Source organism: Natator depressus, chromosome 5 (assembly GCF_965152275.1).
Source record: "Natator depressus isolate rNatDep1 chromosome 5, rNatDep2.hap1, whole genome shotgun sequence".
Lineage (NCBI taxonomy): Eukaryota > Metazoa > Chordata > Testudines > Cheloniidae > Natator > Natator depressus.
Window position 1 is genome coordinate 46,253,550 of NC_134238.1, and position 27,194 is coordinate 46,280,743.

The window sequence follows — 27,194 nt, forward strand, 5'->3', positions numbered from 1 at the left end:
AGGTTTCCAGGGGCGCCACGAAAGAAAAAGGGTGGGGCTTCTGGGAAAGAAGAATGAAACTTCCTCCCAAGTGGAGCTGAGCTTGGTGACAGTACCAGGGCACTTTCCTTGATCTTCATTCACCACATCTAAAGGGATAAGTGGAGCTTCTGACAGGAGGATCTTTATTCCTTGATTATGGGTGTTAGTTAGGCCACCTGGATATTAAATGAACTTTCAGAGACTATCTGCTTCCCATGATGGAGACAACTTGAAGGGCTGTTTTGCTTTAGCTTGTTTTCCATCCTGGATTAAAGAAGTGTTGACCTCAAACCCAAAGGGTGGAGCATTGGCTTATTACTGGAGGATATAAGGAAATTAAAGACAATTGAGAGGAATAAGTGAGGAAATTTAGAAGAGGATCTTTGGAAGGCAAGTTAATTTGGAATCAGTAGAATGGTAGGATCAGGGAGAAGAAAGGAAAAAGTGAGAAGGGAGACTTGAGAGATTTAATAGCCTGTTTGGAAATCTTGGGAATAACAGGGAGCAGGAGGCTGGGCAAGAGGAGGACAGCTGGGTGGGAGCTATCAGGCAAGGAGCTCTGGCATCTTTTCTTCTGTGACTAAAGGCTGTGTGATTGTCCTCAGTGAAGGCACTGGCTAGAACCAGGCACTATGAAGGCAGGCTTCCCTGCATCGCTCTGCCAGCCCACTTCAGTCTCGCCCTGCAGGACCCATGCAGTTCTAGTCCTAGCCCTCTCTTTCTACAGTTATAAATCTCTGACTACCTTGAACAAGCATTATCACTATGTTGAACCCTCTTAATTTTAAAGCAGAAAAAAGGCTAGAACTTGCATCTTCCTGCACAAATAACAAGGGCTTGAACTGAAAGAGAATCTCTGTTACCTCACAGCAGGATAAGGACTATGACACACAGATAAGTAGTATTGCTTTCATCCATTAGTGGGCTCTGGTACATTAACCTAAGCCAGTTTGGTTTGTTCTCTCTAATACGTACACACACAGTATATGGCATTTTTCTATGAAGCTGCATGTGATTGATCTTCTTCAACGAAGTAGAGTAACATCTGGATCTAAGCCTCCAAAGGTCAAATACTGGTGCTCCAAGCGGCTGTACTACCAAGCCTCTGATAGTATGTACTAAGCTACAATTATATTCTCTGCTCTTGCCCTCATAGCATAACATGTTGGGAATATGGAGGAGGGAGGGCTTACACTTATTTTCTCTTTGTTCCTCTCCCCTTCTATTCTTCCTTTCCTTTTCCCTTTCTCTTCTCCTCCCTTCCTTCTTTGCTCTCCCTTCTTTTCCCACCCCCCATCTCACCTTTTTAGTGGGGGAGAGGGGCGGAGGAAGGGGAAGGGTCTTACAACATTCATTGGTATCCTGGAGCTGCATCCATGCACTCAGGTATTTTCTTTTTCTGTAGGCCAGTTTATATTGCTTGCCATAGCCCAATCACACTATGTGCTCTAATGTTGTTGGCTACACTGTATTGAGGCTGAGTCATGCATGAGGTGGCTATAAGCAAGAGATCTGAGATGTAGCCTAGATTTAGCAAAATCACCAGCAGTGTTGTGGATTATGGTGAAATAGCGGGGAGTTGTTGTTTTTTAACAGAAACTGAGCACATTTTTGAATGTAATGAGATTTTAGCATGGCAGCCCTGAATTGAAGCCCTCAGTAACTGATCCTTACTTTCCTATGTTCCCTCTTCCCCACACTGGTCATAGCGCTGCACATATGGAATTTAGTAATTCTTTAAAGTAACATACAGAACTGAACACAACATACTGCTTGAAATAGACAGTGTGTGGTGCAAAAATGCTATTTACCACTGGTTGTTGATCATCACTCTAAATCTGTACAGAGGCTTCAGATTTCGAAACGAGATGTGCAATAAGTACAAGGCAGTTATCTGACGAAGGGATGACACAAGGGAGTGCCCTGAAAAATGAGCAAGCAAGCGAGAGAGAGCGAGATGCACACAGTGGCCAGAATTAGATACTATCCTAATTACAGGAAACTGCTTTTCACTAATGCTAAGGCTGTGACAAATAGATAAAATCCACGAGACTCAAAGGTAAGGCTAACATTCTGTCTTTTTTTTGGAGGTGTGCAGGGCTGGGAGGACTAGGAAGTGTTAAATGATGAGATATTGTTAAGATTAATATTTGCAAATTCATGCCAATTGTATAAATTGATGGACTAAAAAAAGTTACTTTTTTTTAAAGTTTAGCAGTTGTAGGTAAATGATTTGGTTCCGGAGATTCTGATTATGTTAAACAGAGGCCGAAGTTAACGTGTAGGAGGCACTCTAATACAAAATATTTTTTCTAAACATTGTATGTCATCAAGGGAGTAAGAGTTAGTAGGTTAAATAGCAAAAGCACTTTTCTTAAAGCTGTTTACTTTTCATACAGGCATTAGACTTGATTCTGCTTTCACTCACACTAGTTTTACATTCATAGAATATCAGGGTTGGAAGGGACCTCAGGAGGTCATCTAGTCCAACCCCCTGCTCAAAGCAGGACCAATCCCCAATTTTTGCCCCACATCCCTAAATGGCCCCCTCAAGGATTGAACTCACAACCCTGGGTTTAGCAGGCCAAAGCTCAAACCACTGAGCTATCCCTCCCCGCATTAGTGCAGAGGTCTCAAACTCAAATGACCACGAGGGCCACATGAGGACTAGTACATTGGCCTGAAGGCCACATCACTGACCCCCCACCCCCACCTGCTGCCCCGGCCCCGCCCCCACTCCACCCCTTCCATGAGGCCCCGCCCCACCTCTTCCCAGCCCCCATTCCAACCCCTTCCCCGCATGTTTGAGACCCCTGCATTAGTGTAACTATTGACTAGAGTACAACTACTCATGGTTTACACCAAGATAAGTTCAGACAAAGCCCTTGTTTTCTAAAATGCTCAGAAATTTCCAGACATCGAAGTGTTGGTATCTCTAAATACACTCTGGAGGATCAGCAAGCAGTGAAAGTGCTTCTTTTCCTATTCTCTTACTTTGGTCACCTATTACAAGCTTTGCTGTAGAAGGAGCTGTTTCTCAGCACAGACAGCTTTACTGTTATGATTGCAATTGTTATTCTTTACCCCTGATTGAATCTACATAAGATGGTTTCCTCTGAAAGAGGCATTGCCACTGCCAAAGCCTGCTGTGCCCTTTTCTGAGAAAGCAGGAAGTCCCTACTGCTTAAATATAGTCACACAACGTTAATATTCTCAGTACGGATTCAGAATATGCAGTTTCCTGTTTAATGCTGCATGCATTGATCTGTGTAAGATTGACATTTACTGCACCAATACTGTTAAATAATTGACTTCCTTGTCTGTATCACTATGGAAGCCAATGGTGTCATGGCAAAAATCTAGGACCTATTTTTTAATGTCCTAGATGTGACAATACGCTTGCATTTTAAACACCTAGCTATGAGCAGTTTTCTCTTCCTGAATATGTCTTTGAAAATGTTTCAAGAGGTAGCTTTGCAATTTGAAAGATAAAAAGTATTAAACAGAAAAAATATGCAAAAGAAGGTGAAACTTTAAAACTTTCTTATGGAAGTTTCTAAACCTCTGTCACAGAAAAATATCTCGTTTTGAGTTAGATTTCTGCTATCTAATCACCATTCTAAAATCTGAAGCCTTTGCACCATTCAGTTAGGAGAGTTGACACTTGAAAGGAGAGGGAAATACATCATAAATGGCTTTTTTCCAGTTTTACATCAACACCTGGGTTCTTGTGTCAGGAAGTCGAAGTCCCACCAGACCTCCGCACACTAGAACAGTTGAAGCTAGAAGAATGGGGATTGCTTTGGTGATGCCAACAAGTGAACCAAATATTAAGTTTCCAAGTACAGCTGCTGCTTTGCATAGTGCGTTCAAAAAGCCAAAGCCTGTTGCCCTAAAAGAAAAAAAGAATAACATTAAACATGCTTGAAAAATTAAAGCCTTTGGGACAGATCCTGAGTGGGGGTAAATCAGGGTAGCCCCATTAACTTCAGTGGAGCCATCCCAATTTACATCAGCTGAGAATCTGGCCTCTTGATTTTATAGTGTGCCAACAAAACAAGGGGACAATCATCTTTGTATGGGGCACAGAAAGTTTTAATTTCCTCCAGCTGGCACATCTGATCAAACAGTACTTGGTAGAAATGCTCATATGATCTCAGCCTCATATAATAATGAACATTAAGACTTTGGACATGAACCAAATGGGGGCTTGAAAAATGGATCTTGGGCTGGAGGTGAGATGTAAGGGTATGACTACACTGCAAAGAAAACCCCACAGCACCGAGTCTCAGAGCCCGGGTCAACTGACCTGGGCTTGTGGGGTTGGGCAGTGTGGCTATAAAATTGCAGTGTAGCCACTCAGGCTTGGCCTGGAACCTCAGCTCTGAAAGCTTGCAAGCAGGGAGGGCCTCGAAGTCCAGGCTCCAGCCCCAGCCTGAACCTCTACACTGCTATTTTCAGCCCCGCAGCCCAAGTCCCCGGAGTCTGAGTCAACTGACCGAGGCTCTGAGATTTGGTGCCACAGGTTTTAATCTGAAGTGTAGACGTGCCCCAAGAGATTCTGCAGGACAGGGAAGGGAGGTGGTTTGCTAGCTGAGAATCTAAGAAAAATGCATCTGAGTGGACATTGCTTTATGGAAACATATTATATGATCCTATTAATAATCGGTATCAAAGTCCAAAAGTAACTAACTAGTCTGCTTAGCTGATGACAAGGTTAAAACTAGATATGTTCTGCAAACCGCTTTGATTTTAATAAACCTTGTTTAATCATGAATATATCATATGGAGACCGTTACTTAGGTAATTTTGCACAGGATGTCCCAAAGAGAACAAAACCTCTAACAGAAACAAAGACAGGCAAAGAGTATCAGAAGTGTTAGTTAATATGGGTTTGGACAGAGGTGTCCTGTGTCATCAGGGGCTTCAGTCAGAGGAACACAAGGGTGATGGCCAAGAAGACAACACTGTAGTGGGATGTTGTACAAATGCTGAAGTCAACAATCTTCTTTTCCAAGAATTCTTATGGGACAAAAATCATAAATGTTGATATCTATTGTTTCCACATTAGCTCTGTGAATTATGCACTTTCTGAACTCACGACACACGGTCAGTCTTGCTGTGTGATTATAACCATCATTGCTATATTAGACCCTTGGCATGTACTCTGGTGCCCACAGGTCACTTGCAGCCAACAGCTGTGTTTTATGATTCCCCTGCAACCTTTAAAATACTTGGACTTTAGCAAAATATTGTTCCATTTGATAAAAGTATTGATTATTCTTTTTTATGTAACACATAGTGCCCCTTTAACATACCACACTAGGGAAAAAAACTCAGTGATATGTCTACGGGGAAAAGAGACAGGCGGATGGGAAGCAGAAGCTGTCAAGAGATACTGCTTGAGAGGGTAAGCAGGAGAGTCATGGGAGGCCCACTTCGAGTGGCCACCAAATCTAGAAATTGTATCTTTTGTCCCTTAGGTGGCTATTACTCTAGTATGTAAGCATTGCCTGCAGCCAGAGAGTCTGCTGAGAATTATGCTTGAGAGGAGAAACTAAAATGCCTTGGAACCTTTGAGGCTGCAAGATTTGTGGCACAAGAGAGGGAATAGTGCAGACCTGTGAGACTCAGTTTTTAAGTGACGAAACTGAGGAAGCCCTGTAAATATATTACCCAAGAAGCTATTGAAACCCGCTGACTGAGAGATGGACCAAAGAATCTACTGCAATGTTGCCTGAAAAGCTGCTAAAGCCACTGCCTACTGAGGAAGCCCTAGGAATGATGATCACATGATTACCTGGTCTGTTCATTCCCTCTGGGGCACCTGGCATTGGCCACTGTCAGAAGACAGGACACGGGGCTAGATGGACCTTTGGCCAATATGGCCATTCTTATATTCTTAAAAACTGTTGAAAAAACCAATTAAGGGGAGGACTATGGGAACCTTGGGAGGCTGGCAGCTCAACCGGTGCTAGTTCTGCGCTAAAATATAGCAGCGCAGTCAGGGATAGCATGGGCAGCAGCTTGGGCTAGCCTCCTGAGTACAAACCCGCCTGAACCCCCGGATACGTGCTTGGACAGCTAGCCTGAGCCACCGCCCGTACTACTGCCGGCCACACTGCTATATTTAGTGCACTGGCTTGAGCAGAGCTAGCGCATGTCTGTCTACCCATGATGGGAAGCCCATTCCCAGCTGCAATGTAGATGTACCCTTAGAGGGGCCCTAGAGAGCAAGATGTGATTTTCTCTATCTCTCCAGAAGAGTCTATGTTGTAAGGTGAGGCTCACAAGGAGGGGAGTGTCATAGTGCAAAATAGGGCATCATAGAATATCAGGGTTGGAAGGGACCTCAGGAGGTCATCTAGTCCAACCCCCTGCTCAAAGCAGGAGCAATCCCCAATTTTTGCCCTAGACGGCCCCCTCAGGGATTGAACTCACAATCCTAGGTTTAGCAGGCCAATGCTCAAACCACTGAGCTATCCCTCCCCTGCATCAGCATTGTGGTATTTGAAGGAAGTTGACTGGTACAAGGAGGACCTTTTGGATGAGCCGCATCTCCAGTCTGACTGGTGCTGGCAGGAATCGTGGTGAAGGCAGAGAGCTTGATTGGTACTGGGAAGAGTATCATGGTAGAAGAAAAGGATTGATTAGTATGAGAAGTGGGTATTGTTTCATTTTTGTCTTTATTTATGCACAGAATATAACCCTAAAGATATATACCTTATTTGTTATGATCAGTACTTATAGATAGATAGATATGGGCTGTCAAGTGATTTAAAAAATTAATTGTGATTAATTGCGCTGTTAAACAATAGAATACCATTTACTTTAAATATTTTTGGATGTTTACTACATTTTCAAATATATTAATTTCAATTACAACACAGAATACAAAGTGTACAGTGCTCACTTTATATTTATTTTTTATTACAAATATTTACACTGTAAAAAACAAAAAAACTGTATTTTCAATTCACCTCATACAAGTACTGTAGTGCAATCTCTTCATCATAAAAGATGAACTTACAAATGTAGCATTACGTACAAAAAAACTACATTAAAAATAAAACAATATAAAACTTCAGAGCCTACAAGTCCACTCTGTGCTACTTCTTGGTCAGCCAGTCACTCAGACAAACAAGGTTGGTTACAATTTGCAGGAGATAATGCTGCCTGCTTCTTGTTTACAATGTCACATGAAAGTGAGAACAGGTGTTCACATGGCACTGTTGTAGCTGCCGTTGCAAGATATTTACGTGCCAGATGCACTAAAGATTCATATGTCTCTTCATTCTTCAATCACCATTCCAGAGGACTTGTCTATCCTGATAATGAATTCTGCTTGATAACGATCCAAAGCAGTGTGGACTGACGCATGTTCATTTTCATCATCTGAGTCAGATGCCACCAGCACAAGGTTGATTTTCTTTTTTTGTGGTTTGGGTTCTGTAGTTTCCGCATCAGTGTGTTGCTCTTTTAAGACTTCTAAAAGCATGCTCCACACCTCTTCCCTCTCAGGTTTTGGACAGCACTTCAGATTCTTAAACCCTGAGTCGAGTGCTGTAGCTATTTTTAGAAATCTCACATCGGTACCTTCTTTGCATTTTGTCAAATCTGCTGTAAAAGTGTTCTTAAAATGAACAACATGTGCTGGGTCATCATCTGAGACTGCTATAATATGAAATATATGCAGAATGTGGGTAAAACAGAGCAGGAGACATACTGTACTCCTTGCAGGGAAGAATGTAACAAATTTAATTGATGCATTATTTTTTTTAATGAGCATCATCAGCATGGAAGCCTGTCCTCTGGAATGGTGGCCAAAACATGGAAGGGGCATACGAATGTTTAGGATATCTGGCATGTAAATATCTTGAAACGCCGGCTACAAAAGTGCCATGTGAATGCCTGTTCTCACTTTCAGGTGACATTGTAAATAAGAAGCAGGCAGCAGTATCTCCTGTAAATGTAAACAAAATTGTTTGTCTTAGCGATTGGCAGAATAAGAAATAGGACTGAGTGGACTTGTAGGCTCTAAAGTTTCCCACTGTTTTGTTTTTGAGTGCAGTTATGTAACCAAAAAAAAATCTGCATTTGTAAGTTACACTTTCATGACAAAGAGATTGCACTTCAGTACTTGTATGAGGTGAATTAAAAAAATGCTATTTCTTTTGTTTATCATAGTGCATATATTTGTAATCAAAAATAATAATATAAAGTGAGCACTGCGCACTTTGTATTCTGTGTTGTGATTGAAATCAATATTGAAAATGTGGAAAAACATCCAAAAATATTTAATAAATTTAAATTGGTATTCCATAGCTATAAGCACAATTAATGCAATTAATATTTTGAGTTAATCACATGAGTTAACTGCGATGAATTGACAACCCTAATTTTATATATATATTTATATGCACACCTACACACACATATGCACTTATTGTAGCTTCCACTAGTGTCCGAAAGCCAAAATTTGCCCAAAAGATTATGAACACTGAGAAAAACAATATTTATGAAGCGATAACATAATCCTTTTCTGTCAACAGGTCTCAGCCTAAATGCAGTAAAAGCTAACAGAATAAGAGTTAACAGAACCAACAAAAGAATATAGATCTAGCTAATGCAAATTTAGACACATGTCTAGACATTAAATCTTTGGAAGGGCAATGCTAAGGAACATATGGGGATACTTTTTATATTACTCTATAGAGGTAAATTGCTTCACAGATGCTATCTGCTTACATCATCTAGTTATAACAAGGGCCTGCATATAATTTCCTGAACATTTGGAACATTTATTTTCATATCCTGTGCTCTACAACGAGCACATTCCAAACCTGCAGTATATTCCGGGACTGTTATCAGGTGGATGTCTCTGTATTTTAACTCAGACATGAAGGTACTTTTTAAATATGGTATGTCATATATTTGAACTAAATTGGTGCCGAATTCAGGTACTGAAAAAACCCAGCTCTTTTTTGCAAAAAACTAATTGGCATAGTCAAACTTTTGCAACTGGATGGTGCTGCTAATTTTGTGATCTCATTAACACTGTCACATGATCATAAAGAGAGATGAATAAGACGGTTAAAATAAGCCCATTTTTCTTTGTCCTTGACTGTTTCGAGGTTTTAAAGCAAACACCCCTGTAGTAAATGCAATCTTTTGGTCTTTAAGCAGTCTCCATGCATAAAATGTTGCATGAAATACCATATTGTTAATTGTGACCAGAAACAAAAATAAGATGTTCAAAAGAATGAAGAAAAATGTCTGAATAATGTAGTCCTTTCTTGCTGCATCTGAACAGTGTTCTATTTTCAATCACCTCTGATCGCTGACTTGAATCTTGAAACTATGGGTCTGACTGTGCGTGCCATGTGCACCAATAAACATGAACAGGAGTTTCGATGCTCAAGGAAAGCAGAGTCAGACCTTACAGCTTTAAAATACAAACGTATCTGTTAAAATATTTGAGATTCAAATCAATTATATCCCATATTAATACTTCCCTTCACTGCACCCATAACTCATTCTAGTACGACGGAGGCACTGCGAAATGTTGTATGTATCTGCCTCAATCCCCAGGCACAACAGGGCACAGTCTTGCCCCTGTATCTCTGTATAGCTGCAATCCTTGCTGCTGTGCTTCAAAGAGGAGATGAAGTGTACTGACATTCTAAGAATCATCAAGGAAACTTGTTTCAAAGTAGCAGCCGTGTTAGTCTGTATTCGCAAAAAGAAAAGGAGTACTTGTGGCACCTTAGAGACTAACCAATTTATTTGAGCATAAGCTTTCGTGAGCTACAGCTCACTTCATCGGATGCATTCAGGAAACTTGGACTCAAGCCTATAGATCACCAGAGCTCTTTCCCTGAATGCCATGTATATTCTTCTGTGGGCCAGGTACTTGTACCATTAAACTTAATGGTCTGGCCTTGCAGCCGTGGCACCTAGTGACTGTATCTTCCTGAAATCCCAGCAGCATTTGCAGGGGCACCTGTCTGTACAGGCTAGGGATTGGACACTTTAGTTTCCAGACCCAGTGCCAGGTTCCATCCACGTCTTCACATAAGACTATGAATAGCATTATCGTGGCTCCCCGAAATATATGTGAGAAGATATAATGGAAGCTAGCAGTTTTTCCTCAATATGCTATGGCCAATCTTCTAACGTTAACAACTCAAGCATGTCCGTTTTTTTCACCCTTTCACATTAGGACACAGTTTCATATCCTAGACTAACAAGGTGCAAAATTTTACCCACAAGTAGGACCACAGAATTTGTCTTTCTGCATCAGATTAATGGTTCATCAAGGACAATTGTATAGTCAGGTAATAAATCCCTGAAATGTGATCATTTCACCACCGCACATGGAAGTACAGAATTGGAGATATAAGAAAAGGAATTACAGTCCGAGAATTAGGGGTCCTAGATTTTTACATCCTTGATGCTAAAGAGTGAGAGGGAGGGAGGAAGGAGATAGACACTCTGACAAGTACCTAGATAACTAGATCAAGTGAGTTAATAAAATCCACGTGCTTTTTTACAAAAAGTTTTTCCAGCTGAGTTTATCTGAAGTCATCTGCTGGACAGGACAAGTGCAATTCAGCAGAGGGAATGATCAGAATTATATTACATATGAATCCTCCTTGAGATCATATCTGAAACAAAACATACAGCAGTAGCCTAAAAATAAAGACAGCAAAGAAAGACTTGTGAGGGTTTTAGCCAGGAGAACAGGTTCAAAAATTCCACTACTCTGCCTGTGTTGGGGTGGAGCAGAACAGAATACAAATAAAAAATATGAGTAGAAGAGTCAGAGTGGTGAACAGACATTCTAGGTGATTGTACCTGCTACTAGTGTGGGGGAGAGGAGAAAATTCCAGTATAGTTTTAGATCATTCATGTGCTTTTATAATTTTGTAAGGCCACCAGATACTCTGGTGATGGATATGAAATAAATGGAGCAGACAGAGAATAGCAGACTAGATATCTTTGCAGCATTGAGGAGGAGACTTTAGTACGAATTGATGAGGAATCATAACCCCAGTAATTAGGAAGTGAATTATTTACAGTTCAACACACAAAGGAATGAGTTCACTATTCGAATGCCTGCACCACTGGGAAAAAAGAGGGAAGAAACTTGGGCAACCCTGCATTTCTGAGGCATTTTATGTCATAAGAAAACAAACATGAGTTTCAACAGAGTGCAGTTGAACCACATCCACAGGATGGCGGTAGAAAATAACTGCCAGGAAGTGTACTGTGAGTCAGTGACTGCAAAGCTATGTCAGAGATGAATACAAAATTTCTCTTCTGACAGCAACAACAGTACAACATAGGGTTTAAAATATCCTGTGGATAATGCTTATCACTCTGGGGGAGTTCTCCAGGCTCAGAAAGGGAAACGAAGTATGGGTGCACTGAGCAGTAAGTAGATCTGTAATTTTTCATTTTTGACCGAACTCTATGCACTCTTTTCAAATGCTTTGGGAAAAAGCAGGATGTGATGACTGCATTTTACAGTACATTGTGAACTCTAAATTAGCTGGCCAAGATCAAAATCCAGATGTCTGGCAGCTCTAGTGAAGTTAATGAACTGTTGGGTTACTTGATCTAATGTGACCGGAAGGAGGTACAATGAGATGACCATACTTATCAGTCTTATTCCAAAGTCCACTTAGGTTTGGCTTATTTATCTGGTCACAGCTACTCCTGGGTGAGAGTTCTAACTTCTAATCCTGGTGCTCCCCAAACTCGTTCACAAGAAGCTGTTGTCATTTAGATGAATGTAGCAATTGAATTTTAAAGTAAGAAAATCTTCCTAAGAGACTTTTAGCCCTATTCTATTCAAATGTGTATTACAAATAGAGCTGGTTGCCTGTGCAACCCTAATTCTACCTCGTCGTGCATCTGCAGTATGGTACAGTCTTTCATCACTTGACTGCATTCTATTTTTTCCCACAGGTCCCCTGCCCGATCCAGTGTACAGTGCACATGGACCTGCTCTGGGGATAAATCAGGGCTGTACAATGAAGGACACTGTTGTCTGTAGGACCCCTGCCTCATTTGCTGACCATACTGTGCCTCAGTTCCCCCTGTGTGAAAACGGGACAATAATACCACCGTGCCTCACTGGGATGTTGTGAAGATAAATTAATTAATGATTGCGAAGAACTAAGAAACTACAGTAGAGCACCTTAAGGGGAAAAAAAACACGGGGAAATTAATAATTCCGTAGGCAGTGCTGGGTTTGGATGGTGTGCAGTAAATAATGCCTGGAACCACATGCTAAATAAAGGTAAAAGAAATATTGGATAGCGTGCTCAGTGAGGGAACACTGTCCATCCTGTACACTGAATGAGTCAGGGTCCCATCAGAAAAATAAATAGAAGGGGCAGATTCAGGGTTGCAAAGCAACCTTAATTCTGGCATTTCCAAACTTCTGAGTGCTTGACTTTGCAACCTTAATAATGTTCTTTTAACATAATTTTATTTTGTGTAATTGAGATACAATTCTGATAAGAAAAAATCTCATGGAACAGAGGAAGAAATATTTTGAGATTGCATGAAAATACAAGGCAGCACTTTCCTTGTCAATTAATTTGGGAAGACCTTAAGAGTTCAGAAATGATATTTCTTAAATGTGTGGAAGAGAGAAAGTTTGGGAGGACCTTAAGTGGCTGTAGGTTGATTTGGGCCAGATACTACAGGGACTGAGAGTCAGACTAATCAAAGGCTTTCTAGAACCAGTCTCTTGGCTGAGCAACCCATCTTGAAGGAAGGTAATGCTCAACAAGTGACTATCTTCAATGACCTGTTTTATGCTGTTAGAAACTGGACTAATGCAGAAAATAAACTGTTATAAACTGGACTAATGCAGCTAATCATTATTGTATTGTACAAAAATGTGTGTATAAAGCAGTAAAGAAAAACCCAGAAGTATCAGAGTCACTGTTGTGTACATTTAAAATCCTAATTAGAGAATAGGTGTATCTCCTCTTTCACATTCTGTGTAGTTTCTTATATTTGCAGCTGAACAGCTCTGATGAAGATTTATTCTGTATGTCCAGACAAAAAGTATGAAGATTGAGTTAGTACATAGCAGTCATTTAGGACAAACTGCACTAAAAGGAGTATTGTAATTACCTCAAACCCAAGCATTAGAAAACCCAGGAAACTCACAGTTAAGGTTAAACTTAAAAGAAATCTAAACATGTTAAGGTTCACAAATGCAGTTAGGTTACTGAAACAACCCACACTCTATCCTGTAGTCACACCAACACAGGGAAAAATTAAAAAGATGTCACTGTATGTCATGTACATTGATTATTTTAAAAATTTACATCCAATATGTTAAATTGTACTACAAGTAATTTATGTATGAAACATCTAACCTATTAACCCTCATGACATTAGCTGGACCCCACTCCTGACAATTTGCCAGCTTCTAAGACCTACTGGGGAGCTGTGCTGGAAGGAAGGGAGGGGTTCTTGGGTTGGATCACTTGCCTATGTTAAGCCTCACCTCCCACAGCTGGAAAACACCTGCTTTTTTTCTAGCCCACTCTCCAGCTGCACCTTGCTTTCCTCTGTTGCTGGTTCCTGACCTCTCCTACAGGCAGGGAAACAGTAGAGAAAGCAGTGCACAGCTGGTAGTTGTAAGTAACTGATAATATAGGACAGAATGGCTCCATGCAGGGGAGAGGGCTCGCAATCAGGAAGAGGCAAGACAGTACCTTAAGACTCTCAGCCAATTTTGGACTGGGCCTGTGTGCTAGTGTGCAGTCAGGTGAGAGTAAAGGAGGATTAGGAAGATCTGAGAGGTCTCAGAGGGACAGGGAAAGGGTAATCAGAACCAGGGATGGAGGCAGGGATGGGAGAGTCGGGGGAAGGAAGGATGAGAGAACAATTATTTGGAAGGTTCTAAAGGTTAAGAAACTCTTTATGATGATCTAGAGACTGATACATGATAAGGGTACATGTGAAGTCTACAGATAAATATTTACCTGACAGACTATAACAGAAAGAATTGTTATGTCAGCCTGTGTTGTGTCAATTGTGTCAGCCTGTACTTGGATGTCTGCAGTGTTGTTGTCACTGTGTTGGTCTCCCGTAAATGAGAGAGACAAGGTGGTGAGGTAATATCTTTTATTGGACCAACTTCTGTTTGTGAAAGAGAGAAGCTTTCAAGCTCCACAGAGAAGAAGAAGAGCTCTGTGGAGCCTGAAAGCTTGTATTTTGAAGAACATTTTGGAAAGTGCATTTTTGATGACTCAAAATTCCCAGGGCACTAACCCACATTGTGAGACATGATCTATTAAATATCAGATAAAGTTTGAATTATTAGAACTAAAATATTGTCTTTATACACCAACTTCTAATACAAAATAATAAATTATGTAGCATCTAGCACATATTTGGTGCTATATAAATAATAATTGCTGTAATAATATTTTCTTTGAATCATACACCCATCCACACACACAAACACACACCTGATCTTTCAGCTAGAACACTGTTTCTGATTGCTCCTCTGTTCCATCTGACTCCCATAACATATACCAGCAGCTCATATAATAGAATCATAGGACTGGAAGGGACATCGAGAGGTGATCTACTCCAGTCCGTAGACTCATGGCAGGGCTAAGTATTATCTAGACCATCCCTGACAGGTGTTTGTCTAACCTGTTCTTAAAAATCTACAATGATGGAGATTCCACAACCTCCCTAGGCAATTTATTCCAGTGCTTAATCCCCCTGACAGTTAGGAAGTTTTTCCTAATGTCCAACCTAAACCTCCCTTGCTGCAATTTAAGCCCATTGCTTCTTACCCTATCCTCAGAGGTTAAGAAAAACAATTTTTCTTCCTCCTCCTTGTAACAACCTTTTACATACTTGAAACTGTTATCCTGTCCCCTCTCAGTCTTCTCTTTTCCATACTAAACAAACCCAGTTTTTTCAATCTTCCCTCATAGGTCACGTTTTCTAGATCTTTAATCATTTTTTGTCACTCTTCTCTGGACTCTCTCCAATTTGTCCACATCCTTCCTGAAATGTGGCACCCAGAACTGGACACAATACTCCAGTTGAGGCCTAATCACCGCAGAGTAGAGCGGAAGAATTACTTCTCGCTTCTTGCTTACAACACTCCTGCTAATACATCCCAGAAGGATGTTCGCTTTTTTTGCAATAGCGTTACACTGTTGACTCATATTTAGCTTGTGGTCCACTATGACCCCCAGATCCCTTTCTGCAGTACTCCTTCATAGGCAGTCATTTCCCATTTTATATGCGTACAACTGATTGTTCCTTTCTAAATGGAGCACTTTGCATTTGTCCTTCTTGAATTTCATCCTATTTACTTCAGACCATTTCTCCAGTTTATCCAGATCATTTTGAATTTTAATCCTATCCTCCAAAGCACTTGCAACCCCTCCCAGCATGGTATTGTCCACAAACTTTATAAGTGTACTCTCTATGCCATTATCTAAATCATTGATGAAGATATTGAATAGAACCGGACCCAGAACTGATCCCTGTGGGACCCCACTTGCTATGCCCTTCCACCAGGCTTGTAAACCACTGATAACTACTCTCTGGGAACTACTCTCAGAGAACACTTACTTCCCACAGGAGTCTAATTACTTCAGTGGTTTTTGGATTAGGTCTATAGTCCCACTTTAGAAGTTGTACTTCTTCTCTGCTCCTGGTTTCCTAGGCAATGTAGATGGAACCCCAGAGCCCATGGAGCCTCATAAACAGGCAAAGGGTAGGTGTCACTACAGGGAGAGAGGGATCACAGGCATCAGGAATTGGCATGGGAACACACTGAGAGGGGAAGAGGTGGCCAGTTACGGGAAAAGGAGCAGCAAATTGAGTCCACGCAAGTGTTACTTTTCACATAACTCTGCAACCATAGGGCCAGCCCTGCATATAAATGACCCAGAAAACCACTGTTAGGGCCACATTTCCAAAAGTGTTCATACTCAACGGCTCCCACGACCAGCTACAGGTGGTGCTGGGAGCTGAGCTCTTGTGAAAATCTTGCCCTTAGTATATACTGCGAATGGCCAGTCAAAGATCAGCAGATTCTACCAACCAGCCTTTTTATGTAATATAAAAATATTTGCTCTCTGGTTGAGCCCTTGTAGAAGAAATTTCAGCTGGAAATCATCTTTTGTGGTGGAACTGTGGGCAAGTGTTATTGTGTGTCAATTGTTTTAAAGGGACAAATAGGAAAACTCTTTGTTGTAGAAGTGGTATTAGCAGAAACTGCTGAAGAGCAACGATTAAGTATAGATGTAATGCAGACTCATTAGGATATATGCTGACATGTAAAAAAGTAGATGGAGCAGTTACCAGTAGTAACTTTTTATTATTATTAAAAATTATTACATTTTTTCTTCCACTAAAATTAATGAGTTTTACCACAGTAATTTTCCTCTACCTGGCTTTAATAAAATATTTACTTCTATTACATTCAGGAATGCCAGGAAAATAGCTATCTGTAAAGAAGGTTTATAATGCTTGGTTGATGGGATGATTATTACCGGAAGAGCTCTTCCTGAGGTGTAATTAAAACACTGTGGCATAAAAATAGAATGCTTGGATTCATAAGTCATCTGGTACGGTTATCCTGAGATAGCTTCAACAATGGAGATGAACTGCCAGTGTAAAAAAAGAAAATATCTTTGAAGCTTTTCTGCGAAAGAGGAACTTGAGGTGAATGTTGTACCTATACTTGGATCTGTAATTTCTCCTTTCCCGAGGAAAGGTCTATGCCTATATTCACCCCAAAAGCTTGGAATAGTGTGTAAGGCATTAGGCAATAAGCTGCCTCTGGGTATTTTTATGTCCTGTATTAGAAATGTCTAGTGCCTTAATGACACAATGTACAATAACGTGAGAAAAGATGCCCCCCAGGCTTCACGGACAGGAATCTGAGCAATTTCAACAGAAGCATTTTTTCAAGAATAAAAGGAAGAAAATAAACTGTCTCAGTTTTCAGATCTACTCGTTTTACTCTTGATGAACTACAACATCTTATACATCCTTGTCCTTCTAATCCCTTCATTGACATTAGACCAATGACCTAGCGCTCCAATCTCAGTGTTAGATGAGAAACTTTCTTGCAGAAATTGGAAGTGGCCTGGGGGCCCTTCAAGAGCCTGGAAAGGTCAGAAACAGTGTTCTAGAAGCTTCTTTGTAGCTGGGTAATGAAGAGATCATGTAGATACCTGCTGACCCTTCATACAAATCCTCACAGGACTGATTAATAGTTCGTACTTGGGCCAAACCCATTAGCCTTCCCAAAAGATGCTATCAAATCCCAGTGCCAGTGATTATATTATAGTCTCCACATCATTTCTAAGTCAATAAACAATTATACTTCGGTTCAAATTCTGCCCTTTAGTTATACTATTGTAAATCCAGAATCAGTCCACTGAAGTCAGCAGAATCACTACAGATTAGCACAGTCTAAATGAGAGCAGAATTTGAACCTACATGTTTCATATCAACTATACTTCTTATGGTATTAATTCAAAAGAGCAGGTATCTGATGCAAAGTATGTCTCAAACCATTATCAAACAAACCACTCAGAAACCAGATTCTTTTTTCCTCTGTTTGCAAGAGAAACGAGGAGTGGAAAACTAGCACATTAACACAGTATAAGACTGAATATGTTTTGCAATGGAGCCAGCAGAACGAACACAGTTATATTTCAATGTACCTTCTGTCTGTAGGATACAGTTCCACAGTAATGACATCAAGGGAGTTCCATGCTGAAATGGTGAGACCATTGTACAAACACAGCATGCCTATCATCATGGATTCACTGGTACCAAACCACAAGAAAAAACAGCTAATTCCAGAGAGTACCATAGAACCACCTATATTCAAGGCAGACAAAAAAATAGTCATTGTTTTTACAGAATAATAATATTTATAATCTTGTTTGTTTTGCATAACAATGGCCTTTCCATATTGGAGGAGTTTAAATCACTAAACTGCACATTTGAATTTAAAACTAAATTCTAAAACAGAACCAATTTCTCTGGCAACTATCTTCTTGCAATTACAAGGAATGCATTTACATACCATATTAAACTAACAAGAATGACTTAGTAGGACTCAGTCTTTATATAGGATGTTGCTCATAGAAAATCAACATAATAAATTACTTGGTTATTTAAGTAAAATGAGCATAGATTTGTCATTATGAAGAGTCGACATCTAATTTTCAACCTCCACTAAGGTCTCAAAATAGAAACCTGCCTATGGGCTCCTCTAAATTACACTAGCTAGATGGTTCCCTACACTCACTAAATGGTCTGCTCCACCATCTGAGGATTACCTGTGCACAGCTCCCTCTCCCTTTAATGGAGCAAGCCAATACTGAGCACTTTTAAAAATCCCACCACAAGTGCTTAAAATATTATATTTATTTTATTTTATGGTAATACTGAGTGATGAACAAATATATGGCAGTTGAGAATTGGCTGGGCTCCTTAGCTGTTAATTTCCAAACTTTCTAACATTTGGGTGTTTTTGAATAGGTGTTTAGGATTATACACTACTGAAAAAGTCCCTGGAAGGGATTTCTTCTTGCCTTTGTGAACAGCAAACCCTAAAAGAGAAAACTTTGTCTTATCTAGACTGCTTTAGGTTTTTTTTTTTAGGATTTTGGCAAAGCCCTACCTAACATCGTTAAACGTCCAATTCGGTCCATCAGAAGAGCAGATACAATATTCCCTGGTAACACAGCCAAAGTTCCCAGGAAATTAACAAAGTAAATCCAATAGGCACTGTAGTCATCATCAAAGGTAATCTGACATCCTGTCTTGTTATGCTTAAATATGCAGTTTATAAATTCGGTGTCAATGAATTTATATTGCTCAAGATCTGTGGAAACAAAGGAAGTGTCAGCTAAAACAATATCAGCTAACTCATAACCCTGCAAGAAGCATATGATTCAAAACATCCCAAGATTAGACACGCTGATTGATAAATAGGAGCTTACATGCTGCTTTGCTTAGTATAATATGGCCAGTTACTTTGTAAATTGTTGGTATTTTCCCCCCTTATATATAAACACTATCCAGATGAATTCAGAGCTCATGAAAATAAGGGACTATGGCCTTGATCCAGCAAAGCACATAAACTGATGCTTAAAGTTCCATACGTGCTTTGCTCAGCTGGAGGCTGATAGTACAGCCTACCACCCTGCATACTGAAGATTTACAAACTTCCACCACTTAGCATTGTCAATGTTCCTCAGTCTTGTTCAGCTACAGACCTGGGTCTCACTTGAACAGAGACTGTCAATCACGTCACCTTTTGGTGGGTTTGTGGTGAGGACAAATGTCCACTGGAAACTCAGATGAGACTCATTTTCATTTGGGATCAGGATGTATTAGCCTTCAATTGCAGTTCTAATCTAAAAAACTGACTGCAAAAATGCTCTGGAATAACTGAGAGGCAATTACCTCACCTCTTAACAAAAAGATGGTTTTTCTAAGGGCTTGTCTACACAAGGCAGCAATGCCCTCCAAAGGGGTGTAAATTTGAAGATGCTCTAATACCCCGTGTAAACCCTGCTGATGTGCTGATGGACTAGGAACCTTTTAGAACGTCAGCAGGGTCTACACTGGGCAGTTACTGCACTTTCCAATTGACACCCCTCAGGTGCACATTGCCGCCCCATGTAGAGAAGCCCTAAGTGCCAGCTCTTCAAACACAGCCTGAGGTGTGGGTTTTATTTGTTTCCTTTTTAGTGAGACGCAAATGAGGCCAGAGCATCAGTGACTGCTCCAGTTTCCACCTTGTTGTCCTACATGGCCATTTATTTCAAGGGCACTCAATATTAGCCCTGGACTGTGTTAGGATTTGAACATAGCTCTCCAGAGGTATAAAGCTAGTGTGCTCGCTCACTGGGTTTTCTATGTGTTACGTTTTGAACGAGGAAGTGAACGAGCTATTAAAACGCAGAGGGTTTTCTCTCAGTGTCCTCCAAACTCCTTCTGGAAGATCAGACCCTGCATTTCCCCCTTTGTTTCTCTTACTCCTGTCAGCCTCAAGGCCCTGAGTCACATAGACTTTCCCTTCAGGCAAAGAGGGCTGGCCATTTTTACCTCGGAAGCCTACCAACACAGCTTGCAAGATGGCCATGTGGGAGAGCAATAAGAATTGCTACATCCCGCAAATGTTAAGCCAAGTGAACCAGGTTCTCATCTCATTTCAATTGAATAAAATGTAGCTACTCTGGATTTACAACTGTGTAAATAAGATCAGGCCCTAGCCCATCGTCTCTGCAATATTCCCACCTCTTATTGGCCTATGTAATGGAGGGAGAAGAAAGAGAGAAAGAATGGGTATGAGTTGTGAACTCAGATCTCCTCCCCACAAACATGGTAGCATATTGCATATCCCTACTAGATAGCTATGCCAGCTCTGGCACTGATCTTTGTAAAGCTCCCATTCAGCCCCGTCAGATATAAGCCTAACTAGAGCAATCACTATATAAGTAAACAACCCTTCTCCTATGCGTTCTGAAACTCCACAGAGATCATTAACAAATGTAAAAGATTTAAAATTCACTCCCTGAATTAATAGTGAGCATACGGTCTTTTAAAAAGGGTCTGCTCCTTTACATTTTTTTTTATTATTATTGAGCATGTTTATTACAGTAGTGCCTAAGGACCAACCAAGCGTGAGGTCCAATTGTGCTAGGCACTGGACAATCACAGTAGTAAATAGTCCCTTCCCGGAAGAGCTTGCAGTTTAAATAGACAAGACAGACACAGGGTGGGAGAAGGGGTTTAAACACACCAGCACAGTGTGTGCTAATGCAACAGCAAATGCCATGCTATTTCCACTTTTTTTTTTTTTATACACAGGTTTAGTTAGGAAAGAATCAGCTAAATGGAAAGAAAAGGGATGGGGAAAGGATACATTGAAGGGAAGGGAAGTGAGGGGGATAGGGCAGAAGAGAAGAGGGTAACCGACAGCTGTGGAGTGAAACTGAGGTGAAGAGACTGTGTGACAAGGGAAGGAAGAGGGCTGCAGCAAACAGCCAATCAGCACAGGGCAGAGAAAAATCTAGTCAAAAGTGTGGAAAGCTTTCTGAATGTCCAAAGGTTCCTACGTCACCCTAGTGCTGGAGTCTCTGTCTTGTATTTACATCTGTTGCTTTTACAGCTATTGCACTCCTGACAAGCAGGCTTTGTGAAATAAGACCACTGTAGTTGGATAGTGAAATGATTTTCCTTTCAGCATACCTGTGCTGGAGAAGTTGGTGTCCACAAAAGTACAGTTCCTGAAGTATGTGCTCACAGAAGTAATGTCCTCAAATAAGCAATTCTTAAAAAGGGAATCTTCAAAGGTTACTGATTTAAACTTCATCATAATAAACCTGCCCAATACAAATAATTTCCATCAGTCTGCCTTCATGCATCATGATTAAAGATTCAGCTGTACAGTCTTACATGGATGCCATTCTCAGAAGTCCCACACTCACAAACATAATACTTCCTGCAGAGTCAGAATGGCTGATTGACTGATGCTGTGCAACCATTGTTGAATACATTGATTTCACAAAATGACATTCCCACACAGCTGCCGGGCATACCTTTTTCATAGTTAATACAAGGATAAAATATTTGTTATCACCAATCTCTAATCAAAATGTAAAGAACCTCAGGACTCTGATGTAATATACTTATAAAAGCAATGTTAAATAGCATTTCACAAGTGCTACTGTATTCTTCGGTAAGGCTCCAGAAATCTGGCTTCTTGGAATAAATGATCAGTGTAGATGCTAACAGATTTTAAAGAACCTTTATTTCTACAGCCAGACAAAACCCTCTCCATCAGGTCAGGCTCAAACACATTTTGGCCCAGATTTTAAAAAAATGTTTATACAAAAATGCTGGAAGACAGTCACAAATATTGCACGTGCAGATAACCTGTTAGATGTCTAAATAGAAAATATGTTTATGCTGCTACTGTGACTGAATATACAATTGTAATTATTGTGCATAGAAATTATGCACATGCATTTTTGTGCAGACTATTTTAAAATTACCCATTTCTAGTTCCTAGCTCTTCTTACTTTCTGGCCCTTTCTTCTTACTGACTCCCAGATAACTAATACCATCGCCTTTTGACCTGTTGTTTAATTAATTTTAAAAAGTGAAGGAAACCTATTAGATAACCATACATATAATAAAAATATTAGACTCAATATTCTTAGGCAAAGACTACACAACAAACTTTTTGCCAACATAGCTATGTTGGTCCGGGGTAGGGTGACCAGACATCCTGATAAAATCGGGACTGTCCCAATTTTTAGTTCTTTGTCTCACGTCCCGACCGATGTATGGTCAGGACGTCATTTGTCCCAATATTGCGGTTGTGGCCGCTCCGGCGGGTTTTTTTTTTTTTTTTTTTTTTGCTTCGGCAACTCGGCTCCGGCCCCCCTGCTCTTTTTTTTTTTAGCTTTGGTAACTCGGGCCACCTTTTTTTTTTTTTCTTTTTTGCTTCCCCCATGTGTCCTGATATTTTGTCCGATTCATCTGGTCACCCTAGTCAGGAGTGTGATGAGGTGTGATTTGTGACCAACATAGCTGGGTCGGCAAAAGCCCTTTGTGTAGAATCATTTGTACCAACAAAACCGCACTTTTGCCAGCATACGCTGCATCCACCCTAGGATCACTTTGCCAGTATAGTTATACCAGCAAAACCTTCTAAATCTTAGTCTAGCTAAAATTTCTACTACACAAACTTACCATGTCTTATACTTAACAACTTATTTAAGTTTTAGGTCAAAGAGCAATTTTCTTCTTCGGGTAGGAGTTCGGGGGTGGAAGAACGTCAAACAAGTTTATTGTGAGGTAGATAAAAATGGTGGGAATTAAACTTTTTCAGATAAAATTGCTAGAATCACATTTTTTGTGGGAAAAAGGGGACCCAAAATTCTATTTTGATTTTCATAGGTTACTGGCTAATGACTTTGCTACTAGTATTGGACAGGAAAATGATGCCTCCAGTCTATTAATTAACAACTGTACCTTTTCTCATCTGTGACAGACTCTGATTAAAATCTCATGTCAACCCATTATCCTTTTTCACAACAACACCATGCTTAGTCTTCCTGTTCAAAAAATTGTCTCGATTGTTTAAAAAGGAACAAAGAGCAACAGGACCAACCAATCGAAACAGAAGAGACAGACTGTGTCCCCTGCATACTGCAAGATGTGTCTTTTGCATTTTGGACAGGAAATATATTTTGAAACAAAATGAAAAAGAAAACCCAGCTGCTTTAAAACTGGTATAGATTGTTGAGATTGTTTGAATTCAGATCCACCCAGATTTAGAAAGTTAGAACGCCGAATATTGTTGGAAACGTGTTCTGATTAGGAGAGATTATAAAAAAAGGAGCAGAGGGGGCAATGAGAAAAAAATCCACTGACCCCCTCCCACCTCCACCCCCCCCAAAAATAGTGAATCTTTTTTGGGGGGGAACAAACCCAAAAGTTTACACTGCTGGGGAAAAATGGCTCAAGCAGTTCACCAATCCCAAATATCAAAGTTTGCATACTTTACAGATTCAGGACAGATTTGGGAGCCTTGGTATTTTTACAAGCATTTTTATTTGGATGTGATCTGCAGTACCTGGGCTGGCAGAATGCACAGCAACCAAAATTTACTGAATGATAATAAATGGCTCCACTTTTTTAGATAGCATCCATCTCCTGAAATGGAACTAAATTTGGAAGGCAGAAGCTAATTTAAAATGATATAGGCTAGTCAATTTTCAATTGCTCTGCACTGAGCAAAACTTTAATTGCTTCCAAATTCAAATTCTTATTGAAAAAAGAATCCTTCTTATATTACCAAAAACTTTAATATAATAAACTTAAATGTAATTTTATTATATAAATAACAACTATTTAGTACCACAAGGCTTAGAACCTTAATATAGTTTATATTATATACATATGTATTGTAGACAGAGACCAGACACTTAAAACAATTCTGTGACCATAGAGTGATTAAACACAATTGGGTTGCTTTGATGTCTTTATATAAGTAAGTCATTTAAAATTGTGCTCTGTAAAATTCTAGCTAGTGCCTTCAGACTTCTGGACTCAATTTAAAAATAAAAGGACATTGCTCATCTGGGTTTTTACTTTTTACAATGGTTCATACTTTCTACTGAATGCCTCTGGTATTTATCTTTTCAACTATTTTTTCCCCTTTTTAAAGACGTCATCCTGTAAGGTGCTCAGTGTTTCTGAAGCTCAGCATTTTGTCAGAAGAGATCCTAAGTGAGTACCAAGAAAGGAAAAAAAAGTAGAAAGGAATAAAATAAAACAACCCTTTCTCCCACCATTAGAGATACATCTCCTGCATCCCCACATGCCACACATATTGGGTCTGAAAATCTGAGTCCCCTGGTGAAAGTAAGCATCAATAATGTGAATCCTCTAGTCTGGTTTATAAAGATAACCAAGGCCTCAATCCAGCAAAAGGGATCCACTACATGAACCCATAACCCATGTACAGTCCCCATATACTTCCACTAGAGTGCAGGATCAAGCACCAAGGAGATAAGAATTGAATGACTCTTCCAAAAATTCAATGTAAACAAACCCAACCCAATCAACCTATTAACGGTCAACATCGAAAAAGACTAGAGTATTAAGAGTTTGTCTACGCAGTGCAGCAAAGTACTCTAAAAGGGGGCAGCGAGAGTCAGAATGCTTTACAAATTTACCATTTTACCGTCTAGACAAGCCCTTAGGCAGAAACATAAAATGTTAGTGAAATTAATGATATTTTCTTAACCAAAATCTTTCTAGACCTGTCATTGATGTATGATCCATTGATGTGAATCTGATTTTCCAATGTGAAGTTGAAGCTGAAATCTGTAATTCTCTCTCCATTAAAACGCTTCACTTTGGATGCATATTCGTCCGATTGCAGATGTTTAATGACATCAGGGAACCAGACAGACAACCCATAGTAGCTGTGAAAAGCAGAAGCGTTCAGTCACAAAGCTCACCTTAACTTCAGAAGTATGTACAGACTAGAGAGACAACCTACAGCATCCAACTACTTAAAGCGGATAACTAGATCTGCAGAAACACTTCTACTTCTACCTGAATTTTAGATTTTTAAGCTTCAAGCATACGAATGCTTTTAGGATGAAATAGTGGGATCCCTCATACTCTTCATCTGTGTGAGAGGGGAGGAATAAATCCATCCTCCAATCAGGATCAGAGCTCAGGGGTGCAGCATAGACCTCCTACAGCTGCTGGTTTAACCTGATGTGCTTTCAAGGTTGTTAGGGCCACTGGAACTGTGTGGTCACAGATCCCTCCATTGATTCACACTGTAATAGTTCCCTATCCCAGACTATGCAGGGCCAGCAGAAACACCACCAGTGGGATGCAGAGAGAGTGGAGGCCCCCGGCTCAGATTTTCTGCCAGCTGCTCATGCTGTGCGGTCCCAACACAGAGTTTAAGTGGCTGGGAGAATCTTGCCCAAGCTCTCTTCACTACAGTGAATGTCACTGTGAAGTTTAAACTCTTAGTTAGGGATTGGGCCCCAGCAAATTTACACTGCATAATGATTACAATGGTCTGAGCTTTTGGGGACTTATCCTTAGACCTGAGAGGGACATGATTGCTATGGAAATTCCCATATCAAAGTAAGCTGGTGGGTGTATCACTTACTCTAGCGTTAAGGTCTCAAAAATGTTATCTGGACTCAGAGGACAACTGGCTGGAAGCTGGAGTGGATTAGAGTGGAGTGCAGGTTGGGGCACTTTGTATGGTGGGAAGTTGCAAAAGAGATAAGGAGATGCTGTTGTGGAAGGGATCCTGAAGTAGAGGTGGCATAGAGCGCTTTATGAAGGTGGAGGAAAGCTGAGGAACTAAAAATTAGTTTTACTCTCCTTCAGTTCCTCAGTATACGTCAATGAGGATAAATTTAGCACAGCAATCATTAATTATGATTAAAAAATACAAGAAAAGTTCATTTTCTGACAGCTCAATTTAAATCTATATAGAACGACAGTCATTAGGTTAATAAGGAAGCAAATAAGTGAATTACTGTAGCATCTGTTCACCAATGAAACATGTGCATGGAACAATAAGCCACAATAATAATATTATTAAGGATTTATATAATACTTTACATCTTCCAAGTGCTGTACAAACTCTGACCCTTAATCCCTTTTTTTCTCATGGGAAATCTCTTTTTATTCAAGAAGATAGTGCACTGGGCCTATATATTCAGAAGTGACAAGTGATTTGGAGTTCCTTAGTTTTTGGTCACACAACTCAACACCTTGAAGAGTCCTGACTTTCAAAGGGTACCAACCCTCTGAAAGTCAGAACCCTTTAAGGTGCCAGCTGGGAAACCAAAAATGGAGTAACCCCAAAAATACGATGTTTTATTTAAAAGGTGATTGGGTAAGTATTGTCAATAAGAAAAGAAAATCACAATGACAAAGCAGATTTGCATTCCGTATGACCAGCAGCATTAAAATTAATATGTATTTCAAGATTTACAGGCTAACCATGGAAAATTCATCAAGAATCCAAGTCAATCGTACCCAAAAGACAGCGTGAACCATACAGCTGTAAGTTTGATTGTATTGTCCTTGACTGGATAGTTGAAACATCTCATAAATGTTAACCAAATCTGTAAAATATGAGAAAATACGTTTAAAAATAAAGTGTTTTAGACAATTAAGTTATAGAGACCTGGATTCTGTTCTCTGCTTCATCAGTAAAGCAGCAAGCAAGGGGCATCACATTACAGCTCTTTGATTCTCAGGCCAGACCTGCACGCTGGTGTAGGTAAAAGCAGGTTTGGGTATTGCCAAACTCCATTTACCATGCACCTTTGATGGCCTCCCCTGCACTGGATCCACTGGGGTTACTTCTAGCATTCTTAATCCTTATGTAGCGTCAAACAATCTCCGTTTAAAAACAAAATAGTCAGAAATATTTCCATCTTTCCCACCAAAATTATACTGTTCCGAGTGGATGACAGGCAATATTCCACCCTGAAATACTGGCACTTTTAAGGTCTGATATGTCATGACCCATCACATCTAGAAATTGGTGCTTTACACAAATGGAAAGGAGC

At 40.1% G+C, this 27,194-nt stretch overlaps 1 protein-coding gene across 2 annotated transcripts in view; it reads right to left on the minus strand.

The window, feature by feature from the left end:
- Nucleotides 1–2,820: 2,820 nt before the first annotated feature.
- The window catches only part of SV2C (synaptic vesicle glycoprotein 2C), a 201,253-nt gene continuing 176,879 nt past the window's right edge, over nt 2,821–27,194 (minus strand). Inside the window, exons 8-13 of one of the 2 annotated variants that reach the window (XM_074952703.1) lie at nt 26,656–26,744; nt 24,897–25,061; nt 21,310–21,443; nt 18,731–18,934; nt 17,763–17,922; nt 2,821–3,913 (exon numbers count right to left, since the gene is read on the minus strand). In XM_074952703.1, coding sequence (XP_074808804.1) covers nt 3,730–3,913; nt 17,763–17,922; nt 18,731–18,934; nt 21,310–21,443; nt 24,897–25,061; nt 26,656–26,744 — 936 coding nt within the window. In that variant the 3' untranslated portion in view covers nt 2,821–3,729. The remainder of the gene's footprint in view (nt 3,914–17,762; nt 17,923–18,730; nt 18,935–21,309; nt 21,444–24,896; nt 25,062–26,655; nt 26,745–27,194) is intronic. The other variant, XM_074952704.1, reaches the window with a different exon arrangement.